Here is a 26,488-nt window from a genome sequence, read left to right on the forward strand (position 1 = left end):
TCCCTCTCTCTCTCTCCCCCTCTTTCTCCCCCTCTCTCTCCCCCTCTCCCCCTTCTCTCTCACCCCCTCTCCCTCTCTCTCTCTCCCCTTTCTCTCTCCCTCTCTCTCTCCCCCTCTCTCTCTCTCTCTCTCTCCCTCTCTCCCCCTCTCTCTCTCTCCCTCTCTCCCCCTCTCTCTCTCTCCCCCTCTACCACTCTCTCTCTCTCTCCCTCTCTCTCTCTCCCCTCTCTCTCTCCCTCTCTCTCTCCCTCTCTCTCTCCCTCTCTCCCTCTCTCCCCCTCTCCCTCTCTCCCCCTCTCCCTCTCTCCCCCCCTCTCTCTCCCCCCTCTCTCCCTCCCTCTCTCTCCTTCCATACCTTCTGTTGTGGCTCCAGCAGTGACTGGATCTTCTTGAGGTGGTAGCTGATGGCTTTCCTCAGGTCCTTCTCTCTCATGTTACTGAGCAGAGTGGGTGAGATGAAGCTGTCCAGACCAAACTCTTTCCTGTCACAGTACACACAGGAGACAATATGAGTGTGTGTGTGTGTGTGTGTGTGTGTGTGTGTGTGTGTGTGTGTGTGTGTGTGTGTGTGTGTGTGTGTGTGTGTGTGTGTGTGTGTGTGTGTGTGTGTGTGTGTGTGTGTGTGTGTGTGTGTGTGTGAGTGTGTGTGTGTGTGTGTGTGTGTGTGTGACTCACGTGATGCTCCTGATAGAGGTCCGGGTGGAGCCTATACTGTTCAGTCTCTCGTGCATGTGCAGGGCAGCCAGACGCAGTGCAGTGTTACACTTCATCTCCACCGCAAACCTCTCCTGTAGAACGTCCCCGACGCTCTGACAACACACACACACATACCAAAGAATGACACACACAAGGAAGACGTGTTCTTTCCTTCACCATAAATCACTCCCTGAAAACCCTGATTCTGTCACCCGAAGGTGACGGCAACCATCGCCGAGGGAAGATGTTTAGGGGTGTGAGGATGTTTTGTCGACTCAGCAGGCAGCTATATCAGTCCACTAATACAGGACTACTAAAGGCCAACCTTATTTTTATTTCAGATTTTTTTGTACACTTTTTTTTCTGAATTCATTTTTTAAATTGTGATTCATCAGGGGGTGCTGCAGCCCCCTCAGCAACACTACTTCCTGCGGCTATGCACACTAGTCTTTTAAAGAAAACACTGCTCACCTGAATGCAAGCTAGACAGGTTCTCGTGGCTATAGGTACAGGTGAAAGTACAGGCAGACTAGTTACAGGCACTGAACATGGTCGTCTAGGCCTGCAGGTAGATGTGGCTCACCTGCAGGAAGAGGTACTCGAAGGCGGTGGGGTCTTCCTGTAGCAGCTCCAGGGGGTCTCTGGGAATGAAACACACCCTGAACAGACACCTGTAGTCATGGCTGCTGTTCTCCTTCTTCTGCACCACCTGGAGACACAAGGTCACATAGAGGTGAATAGTCTGAGATTCATAGTGACAGACTGCACTGGCTAGACAGGTTGAGGCTGTGTGGGTGTTCTCCTCACCCTGTGTATGAACTCGTCCTCGTGCAGCAGCAGTAGCTTGGTGATGCTGTACTGCTGTTCCAGCACCAGAGCAAAGTAGTCAATGCAGTGGATAGACAACTTGTCCTTCAGAGTCACAACGATGTCCTGCAACAACGAAACAACAGCATATCTCCGTCAACTAACACCAGGTAAGGTATTTTGCAAAGGTTGCCTGACAAATGAATACTTCTGTTAGCGCTAATGGGGAAGTGAGTCATGCAAACAGCACAGGATAACAAGCACGAGTGATTCTACGGCATCAAATCAGAACATGTGTAGGTAAATGTAATACATGTTATATCCGTACTTTGACAGTGGTGGTAGTGTCAAACTTGAAGGCCTTGGTCTGTCCGTTCTCCAGATACACCTTCAGAACATTGGGAAGGAACAGAAGAGAGTTCCCCTGCAGGACAAAAAAAATAGAGGATGAGAGAGAGTGACAGAGAGAGAATGAGAGAGCGTGAGAGAGAGAGCGAGAGAGAGAGAAAGAGAGAGAATGAGAGAGAGAGAAAGAGAGAGAATGAGAGAGAGAGAAAGAGAGAGAATGAGAGAGAGAGAAAGAGAGAGCGAGAGAGAGAGAGCGATAGAATGAGAGCGAGAGAGAGAGAGGGTCCTGACCTGAGTGTGACCGTTGACAACCACTTCCTCTGCAAAGCGTACTTTGATCGGGTTACTCCTCAGACGAGCCCTCTTCTCTGCCGACATGATGGACGACTTAGGACCCTGACACATAGAAACACCATTATGTCATCACACACACACACACACACACACACACACACACACACTTACTGTCATGTTCCTTAGGATGGTCATTGTGACAAAGTCCTCCAAGTTCCTAAAGAAACACAGAGACAAGATGTTTCTGTCCAGCAGTCACGTAAACATTTGCATTTGACATTTGACATTTGACCTGACTGACTTAGCATTTGACCTGTCACACCCTCAAACTCACACACACAATCACACAGACATTATGAAAGTATGCTTTCAGAACTGGAAGGGAGTCCTAGTCCCAGTAACCTGTCTGTACTCTCTAATCTAGTGAGCATATAGAGACTGAGAACCAGAGAGAGAAAACAGAGTGAGGAGCAAAGAGAATAAAAAGAGAGAAAACAGAGTAAGGAGGAGAGGGAGAGATAACAGTGAGGAAGTTAGGGAATAAAGAGAGAGATAACTGTGAGGAACAGAGGGAATAAAGAGAGAGATAACAGTGAGGAAGAGAGGGAATAAAGAGAGAGATAACAGTGAGGAAGAGAGGGAATAAAGAGAGATAACAGTGAGGAAGAGAGGGAATAAAGAGAGAGATAACCGTGAGGAACAGAGCGAATAAAGAGAGAGATAACCGTGAGGAAGAGAGGGAATAAAGAGAGAGATAACCGTGAGGAACAGAGGGAATAAAGAGAGATATAACAGTGAGAAAGAGAGGGAATAAAGAGAGAGATAACAGTGAGGAACAGAGGGAATAAAGAGAGAGATAACAGTGAGGAAGAGAGGGAATAAAGAGAGAGATAACAGTGAGGAACAGAGGGAATAAAGAGAGAGATATCAGTGAGAAAGAGAGGGAATAAAGAGAGATATAACAGTGAGGAACAGAGGGAATAAAGAGAGAGATAACAGTGAGGAACAGAGTGAATAAAGAGAGATAACAGTGAGGAAGAGAGGGAATAAAGAGAGAGATAACAGTGAGGAACAGAGGGAATAAAGAGAGAGATAACAGTGAGGAAGAGAGGGAATAAAGAGAGAGATAACAGTGAGGAAGAGAGGGAATAAAGAGAGAGATAACAGTGAGGAACAGAGGGAATAAAGAGAGAGATAACAGTGAGGAAGAGAGGGAATAAAGAGAGAGATAACAGTGAGGAACAGAGGGAATAAAGAGAGTGATAACAGTGAGGAACAGAGGGAATAAAGAGAGAGATAACAGCGTTAGTTACCTGGTGATGTCTTGCAGCTGTTCATAGCTGAGATGGTCCACCAGCAGGTCATTGATCTGTAACACCTGATCTCCAGGGTACAGTATCCCATCTGCCGGGCCTCCTACACACACAGAGGACAAAAAGTTATATAGTTCAACACAGTCACATGTGCTTACAGTAGCTCCTCTGGGGAGGCATACGAGGGTTAACATTATTCTGGGTCCTTGCCAACCTCTCTGCCAGTCTTTCTGGATCATTGCCAGCCTCTCTGCCAGTCTCTCTGTCAGTCTCTCTGTCAGTCTCTCTGCCAGTTTCTCTGCCAGCCTCTCTGCCAGTCTCTCCGCCAGCCTCTCTGCCAGTCTCTCTGCCAACCTCTCTGCCAGCCTCTCTGCCAGACTCTCTGCCAGTCTCTCTGCCAGTCTCCTTGCTTTCTCTGGTTGGTTATTTATACTCATTTGTCTTCAGGCCAGAGAGCAGGACTGAGGCACAGCAGTTACTCTGCTGCCCACTCTCTCCACACACACACACACACGCACACACACACATACACACACACCCCTCCGCCTGCCCAGCAAAGCCCTGTCCCTGATCCCACTCTACTAACCACTGACAGCATATGGCACTATCACACACACACACACACACATACACACACACACACACACACACACACACACACACACACACACACACACACACACACACACACAGTCTTGCGCAGCTAACCTTGCGAGTACATACAATTCATTCCTAAACCTAATTCTAACCTTAACCCTAAACCTAATTCTAACCTTAACCCTAAACCCACTAGAAATAGCATTTAACCTTGTGGGGACGAACAAAATGTCCCCAGTTGGTTTCACAATGTCAGGTCTGCCAACCCCCTGATCCAATACCCTGATCCCTACAGCTCCACTCTCTCTCCTTTTCTCTCTCCCCTTCCTCGCGTCACACTCTCATCTCACTGCCTCTCACACTCCTCCCTCTCTTTTACCCACCATCTCTCTAACTCTCTCTTTCTCTCTCTCTCACGCTCCTCCCTCTCTTTACCCACCATCTCTCTCTTTCTCTCTCTCTCTAACTCTCTCTTTCTCTCTCTCTCACGCTCCTCCCTCTCTTTTACCCACCATCTCTCTCTCTAACTCTTTCTTTCTCTCTCTCTTGCTCTCTCTCTCTTGCTCTCCCTCTCTGTCTCCCTCCCTCCCTCCCTCCCTCCCTCCCTCCCTCCCTCCCTCCCTCCCTCCCTCCCTCCCTCCCTCTCTGTCTCCCTCTCTGTCTCCCTCTCTGTCTCCCTCCCTCTCTGTCTCCCCCTTCTCTCTCCCTCTCTCTCTGTCCCCCCTCTCTCTCTCCATCCCTCTCTCTCCCTCTCTCTCTGTCCCCCCTCTCTCTCTCCATCCATCTCTGTCTCCCCCTCTCTCTCCCTCTCTCTATCTCCCCTTCTCCCTCTCTCTCCCCTCTCCCTCCCTCTCCCACTCTCTCTCTCCCCCTCCCTCTCCGTATCTCCCCCTCCCTCTCTCTCTCTCTCTCTCCCCCTCTCTCTCCCCCTCTCTGTCTTCCCCTCTCTCCCTCTCTCTCCCTCTCTGTCTCCCCCTCTCTCTCCCTCCCTCTCTGTCTCTCCCCTCTCTCTTTCTCTCACTCCCCCCTCTTTCTCTCACTCCCCCCCTCTTTCTCCCTCCCCCCTCTCTCCCTCCCTCTCTGTTTCCCCCCTCCCTCCCTCCCTCTCTGTCTCCCCCTCTCTCTCTCCCTCCCTCTCTGTCTCCCCCTCTCTCTCCCTCTCCCTCTCTGTCTCCCCCCTCTCTCTTTCTCTCACTCCCCCTCTCTTTCTCTCACACCCCCTCTCTCTCTCTGCAGCAAGTTGTGATTATTGGGCTGGGGGCAGCAGGGTACTTCTCAGGGTATTGATCAGGGTATTGGTCAGGGTATTGGATCAGTAGATTCTACAGAGAGGAAAGAAACACACAGCTCAGCAAGGTGTGTGTGTGTGTCCAACTAAATGAAGAGTGATCAAATCTAAAAAGGATGAGCAAGTGGCTCTGTTGTTTCACTGGCTTTTCTGGCACAGTGCCTGGCATTCTAAATGCCAGGAGAGGGTTGGTGTGTGTGTGCGTACGCACACATGTGTGTGTGCATGTGTTTGTGTGTGCCTAAATCTGTCTTGCTGTGGGCGAGTCTACTGCGGCATGATGAAGCAGGTGGCCACATTTCAGAGAGAGCGTTCACTCTCTCGCTCTCTCAGACACACACGCGCACGGCCTACCTGCAGCCACGTCCCTGACCAGCAGAGGGTGCTGTTTGGAGAGGGAGAACCCATGACCGCTGGAGTCCAACACCGGGTCTCTGACGATCTGAACCGTTAGCCTCACCGGGAAGTTCTGACTGGTCACGCTGCCAGACCGGTTGGACCTCCCATCCCCAAGGATCCGCTCTCTGAGAGGTCAAACAGGGGTTAAATAGGGGTTAGAGGTCAGGGGTTATTGGGAGTGGCAGAGCAGCTGGTGTGATACTATGTGAGTAAAGTATTTGTGTAAAACATTGAATTAGATTCACTACAGAGGGCTAAAGGCATCCCCTTCCATCTCTGTCAGCTGTTTCTGACGTGTTTACTAGCATGACTAACAGGTGGCCCGTCCACACACTTCATTCTATTGTGGGACTGCAAACCTCTTGACATCAAATCTCTGTAGGTTTCTCTGTCTGTGAGTTCCCCTATCTGTGAATGTGTGTTCCTCTATCTGTGAATGCATATGCCTCTCATGTGTTGATACTGTACCTGCTGAGTGATTCGCGGGTGCGTCTGATCAACGTCCCCACCACCTGCTGCACCCGGGTGGCCCTACGGCTACGAGACAGAGACCGACTCCTACTCCTCTCTTTCTCCTCCATTTAACTACACAGACAGACAGACAGACAGACAGACAGACAGACAGACAGACAGACAGACAGACAGACAGACAGACAGACAGACAGACAGACAGACAGACAGAGAGAATAAAATTGAAAACTTAGTCAGTTGCACACAACTGAAATATGTGTTTCACATTTCATCCAACACCTCTAAATCAGAGAGCTGCAGTGGGCTGTCTTAGTTTACATCAGCACCCAGTTGTTGTTAACCGCCTTGCTCAATGGCAGATTTCCCCACCTTGCCGGTTCTGGGATTTGAACCAGCAACCTTTCAGTTACTGGCTCAACACTCTTACACTCGCCCAGTGGTCAGATGAAGCAGATGCTAAACTACAGGACTGTTTTGCTATCACGGACTGGAACATGTCCCGGGATTCTTCCGATGGCATTGAGGAGTACACCACATCAGTCACTGGCTTCATCAATACTTCATCATACCCCAACCAGAAGCCATGGATTACAGGCTACATTCACACTGAGCAAAAGGGTAGAGCTGCCGCTTTCAAGGTGCGAACTCTAACCCGGAAGCTTATAAGAAATCCTGCTATGCCCTGCAACGAACAATCAAACAGGCAAAGCGTCAATACAGGGCTAAGATTGAATCATACTACGACGCTCATCTTATGTGGCAGGGCTTGCAAACTATTACAGACTACAAAGGAAAGCACAGCTGTGAGCTGCCCAGTGACACAAGCCTACCAGACGAGTTAAATCACTTCTATGCTCGCTTCAAGGCAAGCAAAACTGAGGCATACATGAGAGCATCAGCTGTTCCGGACGACTGTGTGATCACGCTCTCCGTAGCCGACGTGAGTAAGACCTTTAAACAGGTCAACATTCACAAGGCTGAGGAGCCAGACGGATTACCAGGACGTGTGCTCCAGGCATGTGCTGACCAACTGGCAGGTGTCTTCACTGACATTTTCAACCTGTCCCTGATTGAGTCTGTAATACCAACATGTTTCAAACAGACCACCATAGTCCATGTGCCCAAGAACATGAAGGCAACCTGCCTAAATGACTACAGACCCGTAGCACTCATGTCTGTAGCCATGAAGTGCTATGAAAAGCAGGTCATGGCTCACATCAACACCATTATCCCAGAAACTCTAGACCCACTCCAATTTGCATACCACCCAAACAGATCCACAGATGATGCAATCTCTATTGGACTCCACACTGCCCTTTCCCACGTGGACAAAAGGAACACTTATGTGAGAATGCTATTCATTGACTTCAGCTCAGCGTTCAACACCATAGTACCCTCAAAGCTCATCACTAAGCTAAGGATCCTGGGACTAAACACCTCCCTCTGCAACTGGATTCTGGACTTCCTGACGGGCCGCCCCCAGGTGGTGAGGGTAGGTAGCAACACATCTGCCTTGCTGATCCTCAACACTGGAGCCCCACAGGGGTGCGTGCTCAGTCCCCTCCTGTACTCCCTGTTCACCCATGACTACATGGCCAGGCACGACTCCAACACCATCATTAAGTTTGCAGATGACACAACAGTGGTAGGCCTGATCACCAATAATGACGAGACAGCCTATAGGGAGGAGGTCAGAGACCTGGCCGGGTGGTGCCAGAATAACAACCTCTCCCTAAACGAAACCAAGACTAAGGAGATGATAGTGGACTACAGGAAAAGGAGGATCAAGCACACCCCCATTTTCATTGACAGGGCTGTAGTGGAGCAGGTTGAGAGCTTCAAGTTCCTTGGTGTCCACATCACCAACAAACTAGAATGATCCAAACACACCAAGACAGTCGTGAAGAGGTCACAACAAAGCCTATTCCCCCTCAGGAAACATTAAAGATTTGGCATGGGTCCTCAGATCCTCAAAATGTTCTATAGCTGCAACATCGATTGCATCACTGCCTGGTATGGCAATAGCTCAGCCTCCGCCTGCAAGGCACTACAGAGGGTAGTGCGTACGGCCCATTACATCAATGGGGCTAAACTGCCTGCCATCCAGGACCTCTACTCCAGGCGGAGTCAGAGGAAGGCCCTAAAAATTGTCAAAGATCCCAGCTACCCCAGTCATAGACTGTTCTCTCTACTACCGCATGGCAAGCGATACTGGAGTGCCAAGTCTAGGACAAAAAGGCTTCTCAACAGTTTTTACCCCCAAGCCATAAGACTCCTGAACAGGTAATCAAATGGCTACCTGGACTATTTGCATTGTGTGTCCCCCCCGAACCCCTCTTTTAACCTGCTGCTACTCTCTGTTTATCATATATACATAGTCACTTTAACTACACAATACATACTACCTCAATTGGCCTGACCCCCCAGAGCTCCCACACATTGGCTAACTGGGCTATCTGCCACCCACCACCCTCCAACCCCTCTTTTACGCTACTGACACTCTCTGTTCATCATATAGGCATAGTCACTTTAACCATATCTACATGTACATACTACCTCAATCAGCCTGACTAACCGGTGTCTGTATGTAGCCTCGCTACTTTTATAGCCTCTCTACTGTATAGAGCCTGTCTTTTTACTGTTGTTTTTATTTCTTTACTTACCTATTGTTCACCTAATACCTTTTTTGCACTATTGGTTAGAGCCTGTTTTCAGAGCACATGACAAATAAACTTTGATTTGATTTGATTTGACTAGGCTACCTGCCACCACAGAAGCAGAAAGGGAAGACAAACAAAAAGGTATTGTTGAAATGGGAACCAGAGAAGGACGGAAGACAGAGCTTAGTGTTGTGTTTGACTACAATTATCTTAGTAGCAGATCTGTATCTCGTGTTGTTTGGGAGGAGGGAGTCAGAAGGGTATTCAACTCTACAGTCACAAGGCCAAACACGTCACACTCAACAAGATGTGACACATAGGACAACCACAATTTTAGGGCATGCTTTTAGGACATTTAATAAGGAACAAACACGCACATACACATTACGCACGCACGCACGCACGCACACACACACACACACACACACACACACACACACACACACACACACAGAATCACACACACACACACACACACACACACACACACACACACACACACACACAGACACAGACACACACACACACACACAGACACTACTTGTCTCTGTGTTTATCGCGACTGACAACTTTGCAGCAGTGCACTTTCTGTTCAGCCTTCCCTTTATGCAGATATGCGGGTGGCTGGGAACGAGGGATGTTAAGAAACAGGGGGAGGGAGAGTGGAGGGGGTTCGTTATGTTTTAATCAAATCCCCGAGAAGTGTGCTCAGCATTCGCTCAGTCTGACCACAACTCATGGCCAACACCACCTCGCAACACTGTTTCCTCCCCAACAGCCAATCAATAGCCCTCCTCGTCTCGGCCACATTCATCCTCTGATAATTCACTGACATGCTTTATCTGAGGTTTCTGACAGTCTGGGTTCCGTCTGGGTTCAGTACGATGCTAAAATTGGACATAGGCAGACAAGGTCTGGGTAAACTGAATTTAAATTGCAACCTTAATTCAAATCAGTCCATTGTTAATTTGTTGACATCCATGCTTTATTGACTGTCTCTAATGTTAGCACTCAATGAAGAAAAGATCTAGGTTGACCATCAGCGCTGTAATTAATGGATGGGATCATACTGTGAGGTGAATGAACATCCCCTGCAACCCTGCTGCTAGCATGCTGCACAGCAGGAGAGACAGAGAAAATTGAAATTGAATTGAATAGAGAGAGAAAGGAAATTTGAATTTAATTGAATCGAGAGAGAAAATTGAATTGAGTAGAGAGAAAGCGAGAGAGAGAGAGAGAGAGAGAGAGAGAAGCAGAGACAGAGAGAGAGAGAGACAGAGACAGAGACAGAGACAGAGACAGAGAGAGAGAGAGAGAGAGAGAGAGAACCAATTGCTCTATATAGCAGTGAAGTATGGGGTCCAATCTCTAATAATGAATTCACCAAATGGGACAAACATCCAATCGAAATACTGCATGCAGAGTTTTGCAAGACTATATTGCAAGTGTAAAGAAAAACTCCAAATAACACATGTAGAGCAGAATTGGGCCAATACCCCCTCCTCATTCGAATAGAAAAAAGAGCCATCAAATTTTACAACCATCTAAAAACAAGTGACCCCAAAACATTCCATCACACAGCTCTGCAATGTCAAGAGATGAAACAAGAGGAGAGTCCCCTCAACCTGCTGGTTCTGAGGCTCAGTTCACTAATGCAAACCAACCCCATAGAGCCTCAAGACATCGCTTAGAAAATCTGGCCCAACCAAATCATCACAAAGCAAAAATATATCACCTATTAGAAAGACACCACAAATAATCAAATTAAACTTCAATGCTATTTGTCTCTAAACAGACAGTACATGGTGGCAGACTATCTGACCACTGTGACTGATAGAAAACTGAGGAAAACATTGACAAGGTACAGACTCAGTGAGCACAGTCTGGCTATATAGACCGGTCGTCACAGACAAACCTGGCTGCCCAGAGTGGACAGTCTGGCTATAGAGACCGGTCGTCACAGACAAACCTGGCTGCCCACAGAGGACAGGCTGTGCTCACTCTGCTCCAGGGGAGAGGTAGAGACAGAGCTGCATTTCCTATTACACTGTGACAAATACTCAGACCTAAGAGAATATTTCTCTCCCAAAATTATAATTCAATACAAAGAATTTGAAACTATAAAAGATGAAGAAAAAATCAAATATGTATTGGGTGAAAAGCCAAAATGTGCAGTTTTGGCAGCCAAATGTGTGTCCTCCTGCCAAAACTTGAGGGACAGCCAGTGAAAAGTGCAAAGTAATGTCGATAATATTTCCCGTTTTGTTTTGTCTTTCATATCATGTCATGTGTTTTCTCAGTCATGTTGACATTGGTCTACTACCACTGCTTTAATGTATTGTTGTTCTCATTAATATTGTTGTTGTAGTTGTTGTTAATGGTAAACCCATGTCCACTACTACTATTATTAATGTAAGTAATATTGAACTTGCCATGTCAATAAAGTCAATTGAATTGAATTGAATTGAGAGAGAAAAAAAGAGAGAAAGAGAGAGAGAGAGAGAGAGAGAGCGAGACAGAGAGAGACAGAGAGAGAGAGAGAGACACACACAGAGAGAGAGAGAGAGAGAGAGAGAGAGAGAGAGAGAAAGAGAGACACACAGAGAGAGACAGAGAGAGAAAGAGAGACACACAGAGAGAGACAGAGAGAGAGAGAGAGAGAGAGAGAGAGAGAGAGAGAGAGAGAGAGAGAGAGAAAGAGAGACACACAGAGAGAGACAGAGAGAGAAAGAGAGACACAGAGAGAGACAGAGAGAGAGAGAGAGAGAGAGAGAGACACACACAAAGAGAGACAGAGAGAGAGAGAGAGAGAGAGAGAGAGAGAGAGAGAGAGAGAGAGAGAGAGAGAGAGAGAGAGAGAGACAGAGAGAGAGAGAGAGACAGAGAGAGAGCTCAATAGTGGCTAACGATGATGGATGTGGTGCTGAAGCCCAGTGATCGATACACAGCGCTTCTCCTCTACTATCACCTACATCTGCAGCTGAGGCTGATCAGCTCCACCAAAAACACTGTCAACTTTCCTGGAGCTCAGAGAGAAGACGTTATCACGGTCTGACTGGCTGTTTCAGGACTCTCCAGTCTGCTTGCTCTGCTTCAGTAACTACAGCATCTGAGTGCTGTAGCCTGGCTGTCTGTCTGAGTGCCTGTGCTTCAGCCAACCTCTTTCTATTGTCATGCCATGCCACACAATGACAAAGGAACTGGCTAAACAGGAAGTAACTGCCAACTGCAGGCGAATGTTCTATCAATCAGAGTGATTAGCTCTGTTCACTGATTCAGGTTTTGAATGATGCACTGCAGACTGTTTGCGTTCCTCTACTTGAGCAATAGAGGGATGGAGAATCAGTTAAACAAGGATATTTGTGACAGAAACTATAGAGTGAGCAGACTCGTTTAGTCATTCAGTACACTGAAAGCTCTTAATGGCTAGACCGCTAACAAATTGAAGTGAACCCTCTCAGGCGCCATGCCAGGCCGCTAACATCCTACACATTGGAATGAATGGTCGTAGGCGCTAAGGTAAGGCTAGCCCAGTCTGTTAGCTTTATCCCTATTGAAGTGAATCTTCTAAGGTGCTACGGCTAGCCTTCTAGCGTTGCCCTCATTGAAGCCAATGCTGTGGGTCTATAAGAGGATCATGTCTTCTTTCTGAGCCTGGACAGGGTGTTACTTTGGCATCCCGTTGATCCGGATTGATGTGGATGAGGGGTCACTCGTCTCTGATAGCTGGGCCTGAAAGACCAGCTTCTCCTGAGACACACATATTACCCAAACCTGTTCAATCAATCTGAGATGGACACTGAGAGCTAGCTGTTCAGGTGTGTGTGTGTGTGTGTGTGTGTGTGTGTGTGTGTGTGTGTGTGTGTGTGTGTGTGTGTGTGTGTGTGTGTGTGTGTGTGTGTGTGTGTGTGTGTGTGTGTGTGTGTGTGTGTGTGTGTGTGTGTGTGTGTGTGTGTGTGCATGTGTGCGTGCGTGCGTGAGTTTGTGATTCTGTGTGCAGAAGGACAAGTACATACTTATGAGTGTGTGTGTGCATGTGCATGTGCAGATGTCTCTGTAATGTGTGTGTATCCATGGTGCAGTGCTGACTCAGGTGAAATCTGTCTCTATCTCTGTCTCTTCATCTCTCTCTCTCTCTCTCTCTCTCTCACACACACACAAACACACACACAAACACACACATTTTCACTCTGCTCCCTGTGCCCTTGCCGAGTCAGGAAGTCATCTTTGGTGACAGTTTCTCTTGCTGCTGCAGACACCATCCATAAATACATGATCACCTGGATCACTTGGGAATGGGTTCACTGCTGCCCCAACTCTCTTAGCAGATTGCCTTTTGACCTATGCATTTTGGCTATACATAATCCTTTGTCCGATTTTCGGCAAGGTAATACACAATTCACTTTTGTAACTCATTACTCACTCCTTAAACTCTCTCAAATATTCCATCAGTGATCTGCATATCAGAGTATACAGATGTAGGATCTTAATTTGAGCCAGTTTGCTACAGCCAGAAAATAATCCTGCAGCAACAGGAAATGTGAATTATAATGTGGATTATAATCAAAGGACATTTTTTGTAGGGGTTGATAAATTTTTTGTTTGGTCAAATCAAGTTTGACATTTTAAATTGGAAATTGCAAACTTTAGAAGCCTTTTAAAACCTTGGATACACTACAAGTTTGCATTTACTGCTGTGCAGGAGAATTCTCAGCAACAAAAGAGTGATCCAGTTAAGATCCTACATCTGTATAGATTGTTATGATAATGTTAATATATTAATACTATTTATATTGTAGAAGTTAAGGAATGAGATAGGGAAGCCAGTTCAAAGTACTGAGACCAGACTCAAGTGTTTAGTGAATGTGCCAAGCCTGTCTGTCTGTCTGTCTGTCTGTCTGTCTGTCTGTCTGTCTGTCTGTCTGTCTGTCTGTCTGCCTGCAAGCCTGCCTGCCTGCCTGCCTGCCTGCCTGTCTGTCTGTCTGTCTGTCTGTCTGTCTGTCTGTCTGTCTCTCTGTCTGTCTGTCTGTCTCTCTGTCTGTCTGTCTGTCTCTCTGTCTGTCTGTCTCTGTCACTCACCGTGCTATTGCTTGTATCTTCTGGATTCCCGAACATGAAAATCCTCGGGCCATCTGTGACATCAGCTCTGGAGCCCCATCGGGATTGGCCGACAAGAGGTGGAAGAGGGCCCTTGTGATCATCAGGACCAATCAGAATTTGTAATCCCGGGAGTCACCTGTGCAGAATGGAACAACAAATCAATCAGTTACACTGTCATTGCCTCATAATGCAAAACAACAATACATTCTGGGGTAACTGATACAATGCAAAGAGTGGATATATACCCAAAGTGCTATTGCTTATTTGAGCTGTTCTTGCCATAATGTGGACTTGGTCTTTTACCAAATAAGACTATCTTCTGTATACCACCCCTACCTTGTAACAACACAACTGATTGGCTCAAACACATTAAGAAGGAAAGATATTCTGCAAATTAACTTTTAACAAGGCACACCTGTTAATTGAAATACATTCCCGGTGACTACCTCAATGTAGAAAATAGTAAAAATAAAGAAAAACATTGGAATGAGTAGGTGTGTCCAAACTTTTGACTGCTACTGTACATGTCATAATGTTTCCTGAGTCTTTGTCTTCCTGTTAGAACCAGTCTGAGCAGCGGTGTGGTTTTATGCTAGAGGCCATCACTGTTCTCCCCACCCCCAGGCCTCCTTGCCCCAATCAAAGCAGTGTAGTCTGAAAAGCACACGACGTTGTGTTGGAGAAGAGGCACTCTAGCTTTGTCTGGTTGTCTGAATTAAAATTTCATTTCAACCCAGTTCAAAGACCGTTCCAACTGGCCCCTTTTAAAAGCTGTAAGAGAAAAGACAATTCCACTGCGGTTGAAAGGAGCTGTGCCAAGGATCTCAGAAAAACGGCACCAGCCGTTATACAAACATCAACTGTGGATGAGGCTGAAGTGTAGGGCAACATTCTGTGACCCAAATACGCTCAGACCGTGCTTTGTGCACTAATATAATGGCTTTGAGTCTGAATATGTTCACCTTATCGAAATCAGTGGAGGCTGCTGAGGGAGGACGGTTTATAATAATGGCTGTGAATGGAATGGCATTAAAACACATGGGAACCATGTTTGATGTATTTGATACCATTCCACTAATTCCGCTCCAGCCATTACCAGGAGCCCGTCCTCCCCAATTAATGTGCCATCAACCTCCTGTGAGCAAAATAAAGACACAATTAAACACTTGTTTAGTGCCTCTCTGTTCTCTCAAGTGTCATTCCCATTTGAGTGGCTCCTGTTCCCTGAATGTCCCTGACATGCTGCTCTTTCACCAGGCCCGGTCCCCGGACACAGAGCTCCTTCTCCAGGCCTGGTACCCAGACACAGAGATCCCCAGTGCGCAGCTAGGAAATGACCCAGACTCACACAGGGCTCCCGAAGACGTGGATGTCGATTAAGGCAGCCCCCCACACCTCTCTGATTCAGAGGGGTTGGGTTAAATGCGGAAGACACATTTCAGTTGAAGGCATTCAGTTGTACAACTGACTAGGTTTCCCCCTTTCCCATTCCCTTTCGTGAATAATGCATAGAGCTAATGCAGCTAGTTAGGCCTCCTATCTCCTCCAGACTCCTCTGACAACACATGCACCCACAGAAGAGCGATGGAAGGAGGAGAGGAAATAGAGAAAGAGGGGGGTGCAGGCGGTGCAGAGGGGTGGACTGCGGAGAGTAACAATAGAGAAGGGGGAGCAGGGGGTAGAGAAAGGGGGAAAGAGAATTGGCCAAGGGGGAGAAAGAAAAAAGGACAGGATATTGGAGGAGGTTGTAGTGAGGGGGAAAGAGCGAGAGAATTTTTAAAGAGGGTGAAGAGGGCAGCAGCACAGGGGGCGGAGAGAGAGAGAGAAATGTAGATGTAGAGAGAAGAGAAAGAGTTGAGAAAAGAACAGCTAGATGCAAGTGTTTTAGTGAGGAGAAAAAGCTGATCAGTACAGCATTTCTCTGCAAATACAGTACAAACATAGCCCAGCGGCAGGCATTGATTTATGGTCAATCGTTAAATAAATAATAAAACAAACCTACATTCATTATTGCACTATTCATCTCATACTGTTCTTTCCCTGCAGCGTGATGGAAAACAGATTAAATGTACAAAATCAGGGGTGTTTTTTCCACTGGAGTAAATGTCTTGTAATAATGTGAGATCAGTACATAGACTTTACCCCACTTTAGAGCCACAGTCGGGATTTCCCTGTCTGTCTGTCTGTCTGTCTGTCTGTCTGTCTGTCTGTCTGTCTGTCTGTCTGTCTGTCTGTCTGTCTGTCTGTCTGTCTGTCTGTCTGTCTGCCTGCCTGCCTGTCTGTCTGTGTCTGTCTGTCTGTCTGTCTGTCTCTGTGTGTGTGTGTGTGTGTGTGTGTGTGTGTGTGTGTGTGTGTGTGTGTGTGTGTGTGTGTGTGTGTGTGGCTGGTGATAAGTCTGCCCCTAATCTGGCTCTGAATCAACACTTATCGTGACTGCTGTGTTTACAAATGTCTCCAAGCTGTCCACAAAATTCATCGGTACAGCTCGTAGCCTGTCTGTATGTCTGTGCTTTCTGTCTGTCTCTCTGGGCTTTTTGTCTGTCTGTCTGTCTGGGCTTTCTGGGCCTTCTTTCTATCTTTCTCTTTGTCTCTCACTATCTCTCTGCTACTCTCCATCTTGACTGTCTACAGAAGTCATCAGTACAGTTGCTTAAAGTCTGTCTTTCTTTCTCTTTGTCTCTCACGTTGTGCCACTTTCACCATCTTGATCGTCATTAGTATAGCTTGTAGAATGTCCAAGCTTTCTTTCATTCCTTCAATCTCACTTCCGCTCTCTCTCTCTGCCACTCTCTCTCTTTCTCTCTCTCTCTCTCTCTGACACTTTCACCATCTTAGACTTTCCCTCTCTTAATATCACTCTCCTCTCACTCTCAACCATGGAACAATTACTTTGGATGAGCTTTGCTGTTTGCTAACCCACTCTGCATCTCTTGTCACACACCTTCTAGCTCTTATCCTCCAAATTCGAATTAACAAACACACACACAGAGACACTACCTCTCTGTTTATCTTCCACCATCCTCTCTCTGTCTCCCTCTCTCTGAGAGGTAGTGTTAAAGGGCACTGATAGCTGGACAGGAAACAGAGTTTAGCTGAAATCCAATTAGGCATGCTAAGACAAGCCAGGCAGCGACCGGACCAACTGACAGTACAGTTCAGGAGAAATCTACAGTGGCGAAAGTATTCACCCCCCTTGGCATTTTTCCTATTTTGTTGCCTTACAACCTGGAATTAAAAATAGATTTTGGGGGGGTTTGTGTCATTTGATTTACACAACATGCCTACCACTTTGAAGATGCAAAATATTTTTTTATTGTGAAACAAACAAGAAATAAGACAAAAAAGAAATGAAAACTAGAGCGTGCATAACTATTGACAAAAGTCAATACTTTGTAGAGCCACCTTTTGCAGCAATTACAGCTGCAAGTCTCTTCGTATGTGTCTGTAAGCTTGGCACATCTAGCCGCTGGGATTTTCCCCCATTCTTCAAGGCAAAACTGCTCCAGCTCCTTCAAGTTGGATGGGTTCTGCTGATGTAGTAATCTTTAAGTCATACCACAGATTCTCAATTGGATTGAGGTCTGGGCTTTGACTAGGCCATTCCAAGACATTTAAATGTTTCCCCTTAAACCACTCAAGTGATGCTTTAGCAGTATGCTTAGGGTCATTGTCCTGCTGGAAGGTGAACCTCCGTCCCAGTCTCAAATCTCTTGAAGACTGAAACAGGTTTCCCTCAAGAATTTCCCTATATTTAGCACCATCCATCATTTCTTCAATTCTGACCAGTTTCCCAGTCTCTGCCGATGAAAAACATCCCAACAGCATGATGCTGCCACCACCATGTTTCACTGTGGGAATGGTGTTCTCGGGGTGATGAGAGGTTTTGGTTTGCGCCAGACATAGCGTTTTCCTTGATGGCTAAAAAGCTCAATTTTAGTCTCATCTGACCAGAGTACCTTCTTCTATATGTTTGGGAAGTCTCCCACATACCTTTTGGCAAACACCAAACATGTGTGCTTATTTTCTTCTGGTCACTCTTCTGTAAAGCCCAGCTCTGTGGACTGTCCGGCTTAAAGTGGTCCTATGGACAGACACTCCAATCTCCGCTGTGGAGCTCCTTCAGGGTTGTCTTAATCTCTTTGTTGCCTCTCTGATTAATGCCCTCCTTGTTTCATTTCACTTCACCAATTTTGGACTATTTTGTGTATGCCCATTATCCAAATAAAGATGAATTTAAATTACAGGTTGTAATGCAACAAAATAGGAAAAACGCCAAGGGGATGAATACTTTTGCAAGGCACTGTATCTTCAGAAAGGCCTGACAACGTCTTCTGATGGTCCCACATGTGGAGCTCCTCCATCAGGCTCTGTCCTATTTTCCTGAGGGTCCCACAGGTGGAGTTCCTACACCAGGCCCTGTCCTATTCTCCTGAGGGTCCCACAAGTGGAGCTCCTCCACCAGGCCTTTTCCCATTGACTGATATGATGGGGGCTGACAGAAAGGCCTAATCGCATGGTCGGTGTTCTCAGCAGTAATAGATTTTTATATTTTATTATATTTATATATATTTATATATTTTTTTTTTACCCAGTTTTCTCCCCAATTCTGTGGTATCCAATTGGTAGTTACAGTCTTGTCTCATCGCTGCAACTCCCATACGGACTCGGGAGAGGCGAAGGTCTAGAGCCGTGCATCCACGAAACACAACCCAACCAAGCCACACTGCTTCTCGACACAATGCCCACATAACCTGGAAGCCAGCCGCACCAATGCGTCAGAGGAAACACTGTGCACCTCGTGACTGTGTCAGCGTACACAGTGCCCGGCCTTCCACAGGAGTCGCTAGTGCATGTTGGGACAAGGGCATCCCTGCCAGCCAAACCCTCCCCTAACCCGGACGACGCTGGGACAATTGTGCGCCGCCCCATGGGTCTCCCGGTCGCGGCCGGCTAAGTAATGGATTTAGCAATGAACTTGCAACAGACCCCTGTCATTCATATTGTAGACATAAAGAGGGAAGTAGGGAAACAGCCCTTCTGTGTAGTTTCTGAACTGCACACATCTACAACGGTACAACAATCTAGGCCGACATCAAGAGTCCTCTTTGCTAAACCTCTTTTTGGAGAACAACAGACTTGAGTCAAAGCATGCCACCCACCTTAAATACAGAAGATAATCCCTAAAAGTGGAGAAATCCCCATCCTTACAAACCTTGATTAACCTATCTAACCTATCCTTAATACTTAATTAGCTTTTATATGCGGGAGAGTAGTGGTATATGTTCCAATCCAAACCCTTTCCTTGTGTGGCTGCATGTGGCCTCGGTCTATGACCCCCAAAAAATATATTTTTGCGGATCAACCAGTTGTCTGCTATTGACGTCTGAGGCCTAATTCTGCTAACCCCCTTCAGTAGGCCTGAGTCACCCACCGGGTATAGCTGCACCCCATGAGGAGGAGCACAGCGGGAGACAGATCTGTTCAGGACCACAGTCTGACTCAGAGTTACACCAGACCAAACCAGACCAGAACAGGAGAGAGGCTGTGCAGAGTACAAAACAACACAAACCAACACAGAAAGCCAGACGCTATATGGTTGTGTTATATAATATAATAATATGCATACAAAGAGTCATAGAACTGTGCAAACAACCAAATAATTACTGAATATAAAAAATATACACTGCTCAAAAAAATAAAGGGAACACTTAAACAACACAATGTAACTCCAAGTCAATCACACTTCTGTGACATCAAACTGTCCACTTAGGAAGCAACACTGATTGACAATACATTTCACATGCTGTTGTGCAAATGGAATAGACAACAGGTGGAAATTATAGGCATTTAGCAAGACACCCCCAATAAAGGAGTGGTTCTGCAGGTGGGGACCACAGACCACTTCTCAGTTCCTATGCTTCCTGGCTGATGTTTTGGTCACTTTTGAATACTGGCGATGCTTTCACTCTAGTGGTAGCATGAGACGGAGTCTACAACCCACACAAGTGGCTCAGGTAGTGCAGCTCATCCAGGATGGCACATCAATGCGAGATGTGGCAAGAAGGTTTGCTGTGTCTGTCAGTGTAGTGTCCAGAGCATGGAGGCGCTACCAGGAGACAGGCCAGTACATCAGGAGACGTGGAGGAGGCCGTAGGAGGGCAACAACCCAGCAGCAGGACCGCTACCTCCGCCTTTGTGCAAGGAGGAGCAGAAGGAGCACTGCCAGAGCCCTGCAAAATGACCTCCAGCAGGCCACAAATGTGCATGTGTCTGCTCAAACGGTCAGAAACAGACTCCATGAGGGTGGTATGAGGGCCCGACTTCCACAGGTGGGGGTTGTGCTTACAGCCCAACACCGTGCAGGACGTTTGGAATTTGCCAGAGAACACCAAGATTGGCAAATTCGCCACTGGCGCCCTGTGCTCTTCACAGATGAAAGCAGGTTCACACTGAGCACATGTGACAAACGTGACAGTCTGGAGACGCCGTGGAGAACATTCTGCTGCCTGTAACATCCTCCAGCATGACCGGTTTGGCGGTGGGTCAGTCATGGTGTGGGGTGGCATTACTTTGGGGGGCCGCACAGCCCTCCATGTGCTCGCCAGAGGTAGCCTGACTGCCATTAGGTACCGAGATGAGATCCTCAGACCCCTTGTGAGACCATACGCTGGTGCGGTTGGCCCTGGATTCCTCCTAATGCAAGACAATGCTAGACCTCATGTGGCTGGAGTCTGTCAGCAGTTCCTGCAAGAGGAAGGCATTGATGCTATGGACTGGCCCGTCCGTTCCCCAGACCTGAATCCAATTGAGCACATCTGGGACATCATGTCTCGCTCCATCCACCAACGCCACGTTGCACCACAGACTGTCCAGGAGTTGCTTTAGTCCAGGTCTGGGAGGAGATCCCTCAGGAGACCATCCTCCACCTCATCAGGAGCATGCCCAGGCGTTGTAGGGAGGTCATACAGGCACGTGGATGCCACACACACTACTGAACCTCATTTTGACTTGTTTTAAGGACATTACATCAAAGTTGGCTCAGCCTGTAGTGTGGTTTTCCACTTTAATTTTGAGTGTGACTCCAAATCCAGATCTCCATGGGTTGATAAATTTGATTTCCATTAATCATTTTTGTGTGATTTTGTTGTCAGCACATTCAACTGTGTAAAGAAAAAAGTATTTACTAAGAATATTTCATTCATTCAGATCTAGGATGTGTTATTTTAGTGTTCCCTTTATTCTTTTGAGCAGTGTATATGAATGAACGAATGAATGTAATATATGATGATGAATGTAACGGTGTACTCCTATTCCCCAGGAGCGCCCTGTTGCATTGTTGTTTGTTTGGTTGGCGATGTTCCCGCTTCCTCCCTTCCAGACCTAATCAAATCTACCGCTCCGTCCTGCGTTCCCCCTGTCAGCTCATTAGCATTATTAAGACAGAACCCGCCCCTGCACCCCTCATTTCATCTCCACTTGCAACAGCAACCAGGGGGAGACTGAAGTCCCCAATGCACTATTAAATACTAGGCCACTGGAAGATTAATTGTCTGCTGTGTTCCAGTTATCTGGGGTTTTGATCGGGTCAGAGTCAGAGAGACGACTACCTGGGTACTTGGGGTCACTCTCTGTCTGCGGAAGAAGGTGAAGATATTGGGACATTAGTAGGTGGATCGAAATCATACTTCAGTCCAAATCAACCTCTTGTCCTTAACCCGGTTTAAGCCCTTCCTGTAAAAGGGTGTGATCTCAAAGCATGGTTTTAAACAATATGACAACAGCTGAGATGGAATTGTCTCCATATTGCTTACTCCTATCCAATCCTTCACAAGTGCCAAGGGATAGGAACTAGGGGTTGATTTGGGATTGTGCAAATCTAGGATGAGTGACCTCTGCCTCTCTTATGTCTAGACCAGGCCTTTTTACATGTTCATAGATCATGGTGTTGTTATGTCTGGAAGGGACTCTTCAATTTAGAGCGAGCTGATTTTTCATGTACAGTATGTCCCAATGATGGTCCATTGGCCATCCCATAGCCTCGGCTTCCAGGCCTCGCTCACGTTGTTCTCCAGAGCCTGGCCAACCCATAGTCTGGTTGTTCTCCAGAGCCTGGGTTCCGGATTTCTAGGGAGTCTTTCCTAGCCACCATGCTTCTACACCTGCATTGCTTGCTGTTTGGAGTTTTAGGCTGGGTTTCTGTACAGAACATTGTGACATCAGCTGATGTAAGAAGGGCTTTATAAATACATTTGATTGATTGGTGGTGGTTCTCCAGATCCTAGTGGTTCTCCAGAGCCTGGTGGTTCTCAAGAGCCTGGTTGTTCTCCAGAGCCTGGTGGTTCTCCAGAGCCTGGTTGTTCTCCAGAGCCTGGTGGTTCTCCAGAGTGTGGTGGTTCTCCAGAGCCTAGTGGTTCTCCAGAGCCTAGGGGGTTCTCCAGAGCCTGGTGGTTCTCCAGAGCCTGTGGAAATTCCTATTGGAACAGTAGGTATGAGTGAAGCACTGGCTGCCAGAGGCTGCTGGCTGATTGGCTGTGAGTAGGCATTGATTTTCTTTAAACAACCAGCCCTTCCATCCCTCTTCAGAAGAGCAAATTATCAAGAGAAATCTCATTTAGGGTGCTAGCATTGCTAGTGTACTTTATCTTTTTTTTATGTATATTTCAGAAATTGTTCTGATTTTATTTTTATATAATTTGGTTGAAATGATACAACCTCACGTTCCTATTCAAATTGTTGGGAGGGGCAAAAGGCCCAGCCATTAAATGGATTGGTGTTAGGAGAAAAAATAATTGACGACCCGACAGTCAGTATCTGCCAAAATGTGTCTGGGGCACTGCACAATATAGATCTACAGTAATGTCTTAATGACCACCATTATTGATTGGACTGGTGATCGATTGGCTGAACAATTGGTTAGACCAATCTGTCTCCCCAACAGTAGGACCTGAGCCACAGGACCATGGTCCATGCTATAGGATCCTTGGGACGTCCCTACCCCATTATAGTCGTTAAGGTTAGGGTTAGGTAAGGGTTGTGGTTAAGGTTAGGATAGGATAGGAATTAAGGTTAGGGTTTAGGGTAGGGACGTCCCAAGGATCCGGGGATTGCATTGACCATGCCTCAGGACTACTTGGCCTGACAACTCCCAGCTGTCTCTGTCCCCAGTCCACCTGGTCGTGCTGCCGATCCAGGTCTGCTTCTTTGCCTGCGGCTATGGAACTAGCTTGTCCCGGACCTGCTGTTGGCCTGACGACTCCTGTCTGTTGGTTATGAAAACTGTTTCACCGAACACACTGCTTTGTTCAAAAATTGGCTGTTTTTCAACTCTTTCTCTCTCTCGCTCTCTCTCTCTCTCTCTCTCTCTCTCTCCTCTCTCACTCTTTCTATCGCTCGCTCTCTGAACCTCTTGCAAGAAAGGCTTTTCACTGTACTAGCCACCGTGCTTCTACATCTGCATTGCTTGCTGTTTGGAGATTTAGGCTGGGTTTCTGTATAGCACTTTGTGACATTGGCTGATGTGAAATGGGCAATATAAAATGCATGTGATTGATTGACCAGCACACAACTCAAACTGCCCTAGAGACAACAAAAATTAAATGACACCCTATTCCCCACATAGTGCACTGCGTTTGACCCCTAGTCCATATGGCTTGGGTAAAAAATTGTGTGCTATGTAGGGAATAGGCTGTAATTTTAGATGTGACAATAGCAGTAAGAACACTCAGTAAGGCAGGCAGGCAGGCAGACAGTTAGGCAGGGAGGCAGTTTGACAGACAGACAGACAGACAGACAGACAGACAGACAGACAGACAGACAGACAGACAGAGAGGGAGGGAGGGAGGCATGGAGGCAGGCAGACAGACAGACAGACAGAGAGGGAGGCAGGCAGGCAGACAGACAGACAGACAGACAGACAGACAGACAGACAGACAGACAGACAGACAGACAGACAGACAGACAGACAGACAGACACAGGGAGGGAGGGAGGCAGGGAGGCAGGGAGGCAGGCAGGCAAGTAAGATGATAGATAGGCAGGCACGCAGTTAGGCAGGTAGGTAGACAGGCAGGAAGGGAGGGAGGCAGTTAGGCAGATAAGTAGGCAGATAGACAGGCAGGCAAGTAGGCAGATAGACAGGCAGGCATGTCGTTTGGTAGTCAGGCAGTTAGGCATGGAGGGAGACAGGCAGGCAGGCATGCAGGGACACAGCTAGTCTTTCCTGATGTGCAAGTCCTGCCATTCCTCTTGCATTTCTCTGGTGGCTGGGTAAACTCAGAACAACAGCTCTGGTGGCTGGATGAACTCAGAGCAACAGCTCTGGTGGCTGGATGAACTCAGAGCAACAGCTCTGGTGGCTGGATGAACTCAGAGCAACAGCTCTGGTGGCTGGATGAACTCAGAACAACAGCTCTGGTGGCTGGATGAACTCAGAGCAACAGCTCTGGTGGCTGGATGAACTCAGAGCAACAGCTCTGGTGGCTGGATGAACTCAGAGCAACAGCTCTGGTGGCTGGATGAACTCAGGGCAACAGCTCTGGTGGCTGTGTGAACTCAGAGCAACAGCTCTGGTGGCTGGATGAACTCAGAGCAACAGCTCTGGTGGCTGGGTGAACTCAGAGCAACAGCTCTGGTGGCTGGGTGAACTCAGAGCAACAGCTCTGGTGGCTGGATGAACTCAGGGCAACAGCTCTGGTGGCTGGATGAACTCAGAACAACAGCTCTGGTGGCTGTGTGAACTCAGAGCAACAGCTCTGGTGGCTGTGTGAACTCAGAGCAACAGGTCTGGTACTGTATGAACTCAGAGCAACAGCTCTGGTGGCTGGATGAACTCAGAGCAACAGCTCTGGTGGCTGTGTGAACTCAGAGCAACAGCTCTGGTGGCTGTGTGAACTCAGAATAACAGGTCTGGTACTGTATGAACTCAGAGCAACAGCTCTGGTGGCTGGATGAACTCAGAGCAACAGCTCTGGTGGCTGTGTGAACTCAGAGCAACAGCTCTGGTGGCTGGGTGAACTCAGAACAACAGCTCTGGTGGCTGTGTGAACTCAGAGCAACAGCTCTGGTGGCTGGGTGAACTCAGAGCAACAGCTCTGGTGGCTGTGTGAACTCAGAACAACAGCTCTGGTGGCTGGATGAACTCAGAACAACATCTCTGGTGGCTGGATGAACTCAGAACAACAGCTCTGGTGGCTGAGTGAACTCAGAACAACAGCTCTGGTGGCTGGATGAACTAAGAACAACAGCTCTGGTGGCTGGATTAACTCAGAATAACAGCTCTGGTGGCTGGGTGAACTCAGGGCAACAGCTCTGGTGGCTGGATGAACTCAGAGCAACAGCTCTGGTGGCTGGGTGAACTCAGAGCAACAGCTCTGGTGGCTGGATGAACTCAGAACAACATCTCTGGTGGCTGGTTGAACTCAGAACAACAGCTCTGGTGACTGTGTGAACTCAGAACAACAGCTCTGGTGGCTGGATGAACTAAGAACAACAGCTCTGGTGGCTGGATTAACTCAGAACAACAGCTCTGGTGGCTGGGTGAACTCAGGGCAACAGCTCTGGTGGCTGGATGAACTCAGAGCAACAGCTCTGGTGGCTGGGTGAACTCAGAGCAACAGCTCTGGTGGCTGGGTGAACTCAGAGCAACAGCTCTGGTGGCTGGGTGAACTCAGAGCAACAGCTCTGGTGGCTGGGTGAACTCAGAGCAACAGCTCTGGTGGCTGGATTAACTCAGAACAACAGCTCTGGTGGCTGGGTGAACTCAGGGCAACAGCTCTGGTGGCTGGATGAACTCAGAGCAACAGCTCTGGTGGCTGGGTGAACTCAGAGCAACAGCTCTGGTGGCTGGGTGAACTCAGAGCAACAGCTCTGGTGGCTGGATGAACTCAGGGCAACAGCTCTGGTGGCTGGATGAACTCAGAACAACAGCTCTGGTGGCTGGATGAACTCAGAGCAACAGCTCTGGTGGCTGGGTGAACTCAGAGCAACAGCTCTGGTGGCTGTATGAACTCAGAGCAACAGGTCTGGTACTGTATGAACTCAGAGCAACAGCTCTGGTGGCTGGATGAACTCAGAGCAACAGCTCTGGTGGCTGTGTGAACTCAGAGCAACAGCTCTGGTGGCTGTGTGAACTCAGAACAACAGCTCTGGTGGCTGGATGAACTCAGAGCAACAGCTCTGGTGGCTGTGTGAACTCAGAACAACAGCTCTGGTGGCTGGATGAACTCAGAACAACAGCTCTGGTGGCTGGGTGAAGTCAGAACAACAGCTCTGGTGGCTGGATGAACTCAGAACAACAGCTCTGGTGGCTGTGTGAACTCAGAACAACATCTCTGGTGGCTGGATGAACTCAGAACAACAGCTCTGGTGGCTGTGTGAACTCAGAACAACAGCTCTGGTGGCTGGGTGAACTAAGAACAACAGCTCTGGTGGCTGGGTGAACTCAGGGCAACAGCTCTGGTGGCTGGATGAACTCAGAACAACAGCTCTGGTGGCTGGGTGAACTCAGAACAACAGCTCT

General features: G+C 47.6%; 1 protein-coding gene across 2 annotated transcripts in view; it reads right to left on the reverse strand.

Annotated features, from left to right (window-relative positions):
* The window catches only part of LOC118946021 (uncharacterized), a 36,424-nt gene that overhangs the window by 7,459 nt on the left and 2,477 nt on the right, over window positions 1–26,488 (reverse strand). For both annotated transcript variants that reach the window (XM_036969995.2, XM_036969996.2), the window contains exons 2-12: window positions 13,953–14,109; window positions 6,211–6,327; window positions 5,698–5,867; window positions 3,459–3,561; window positions 2,317–2,362; window positions 2,143–2,247; window positions 1,832–1,927; window positions 1,504–1,629; window positions 1,280–1,405; window positions 676–809; window positions 356–482 (exon numbers count right to left, since the gene is read on the reverse strand). In XM_036969995.2, the coding sequence (XP_036825890.2) occupies window positions 356–482; window positions 676–809; window positions 1,280–1,405; window positions 1,504–1,629; window positions 1,832–1,927; window positions 2,143–2,247; window positions 2,317–2,362; window positions 3,459–3,561; window positions 5,698–5,867; window positions 6,211–6,323 (1,146 nt within the window). In that variant the 5' untranslated portion in view covers window positions 6,324–6,327; window positions 13,953–14,109. The remainder of the gene's footprint in view (window positions 1–355; window positions 483–675; window positions 810–1,279; window positions 1,406–1,503; window positions 1,630–1,831; window positions 1,928–2,142; window positions 2,248–2,316; window positions 2,363–3,458; window positions 3,562–5,697; window positions 5,868–6,210; window positions 6,328–13,952; window positions 14,110–26,488) is intronic.

This window comes from Oncorhynchus mykiss, chromosome 25, assembly GCF_057628025.1.
Source record: "Oncorhynchus mykiss isolate SJ-2025 chromosome 25, ASM5762802v1, whole genome shotgun sequence".
Lineage (NCBI taxonomy): Eukaryota > Metazoa > Chordata > Actinopteri > Salmoniformes > Salmonidae > Oncorhynchus > Oncorhynchus mykiss.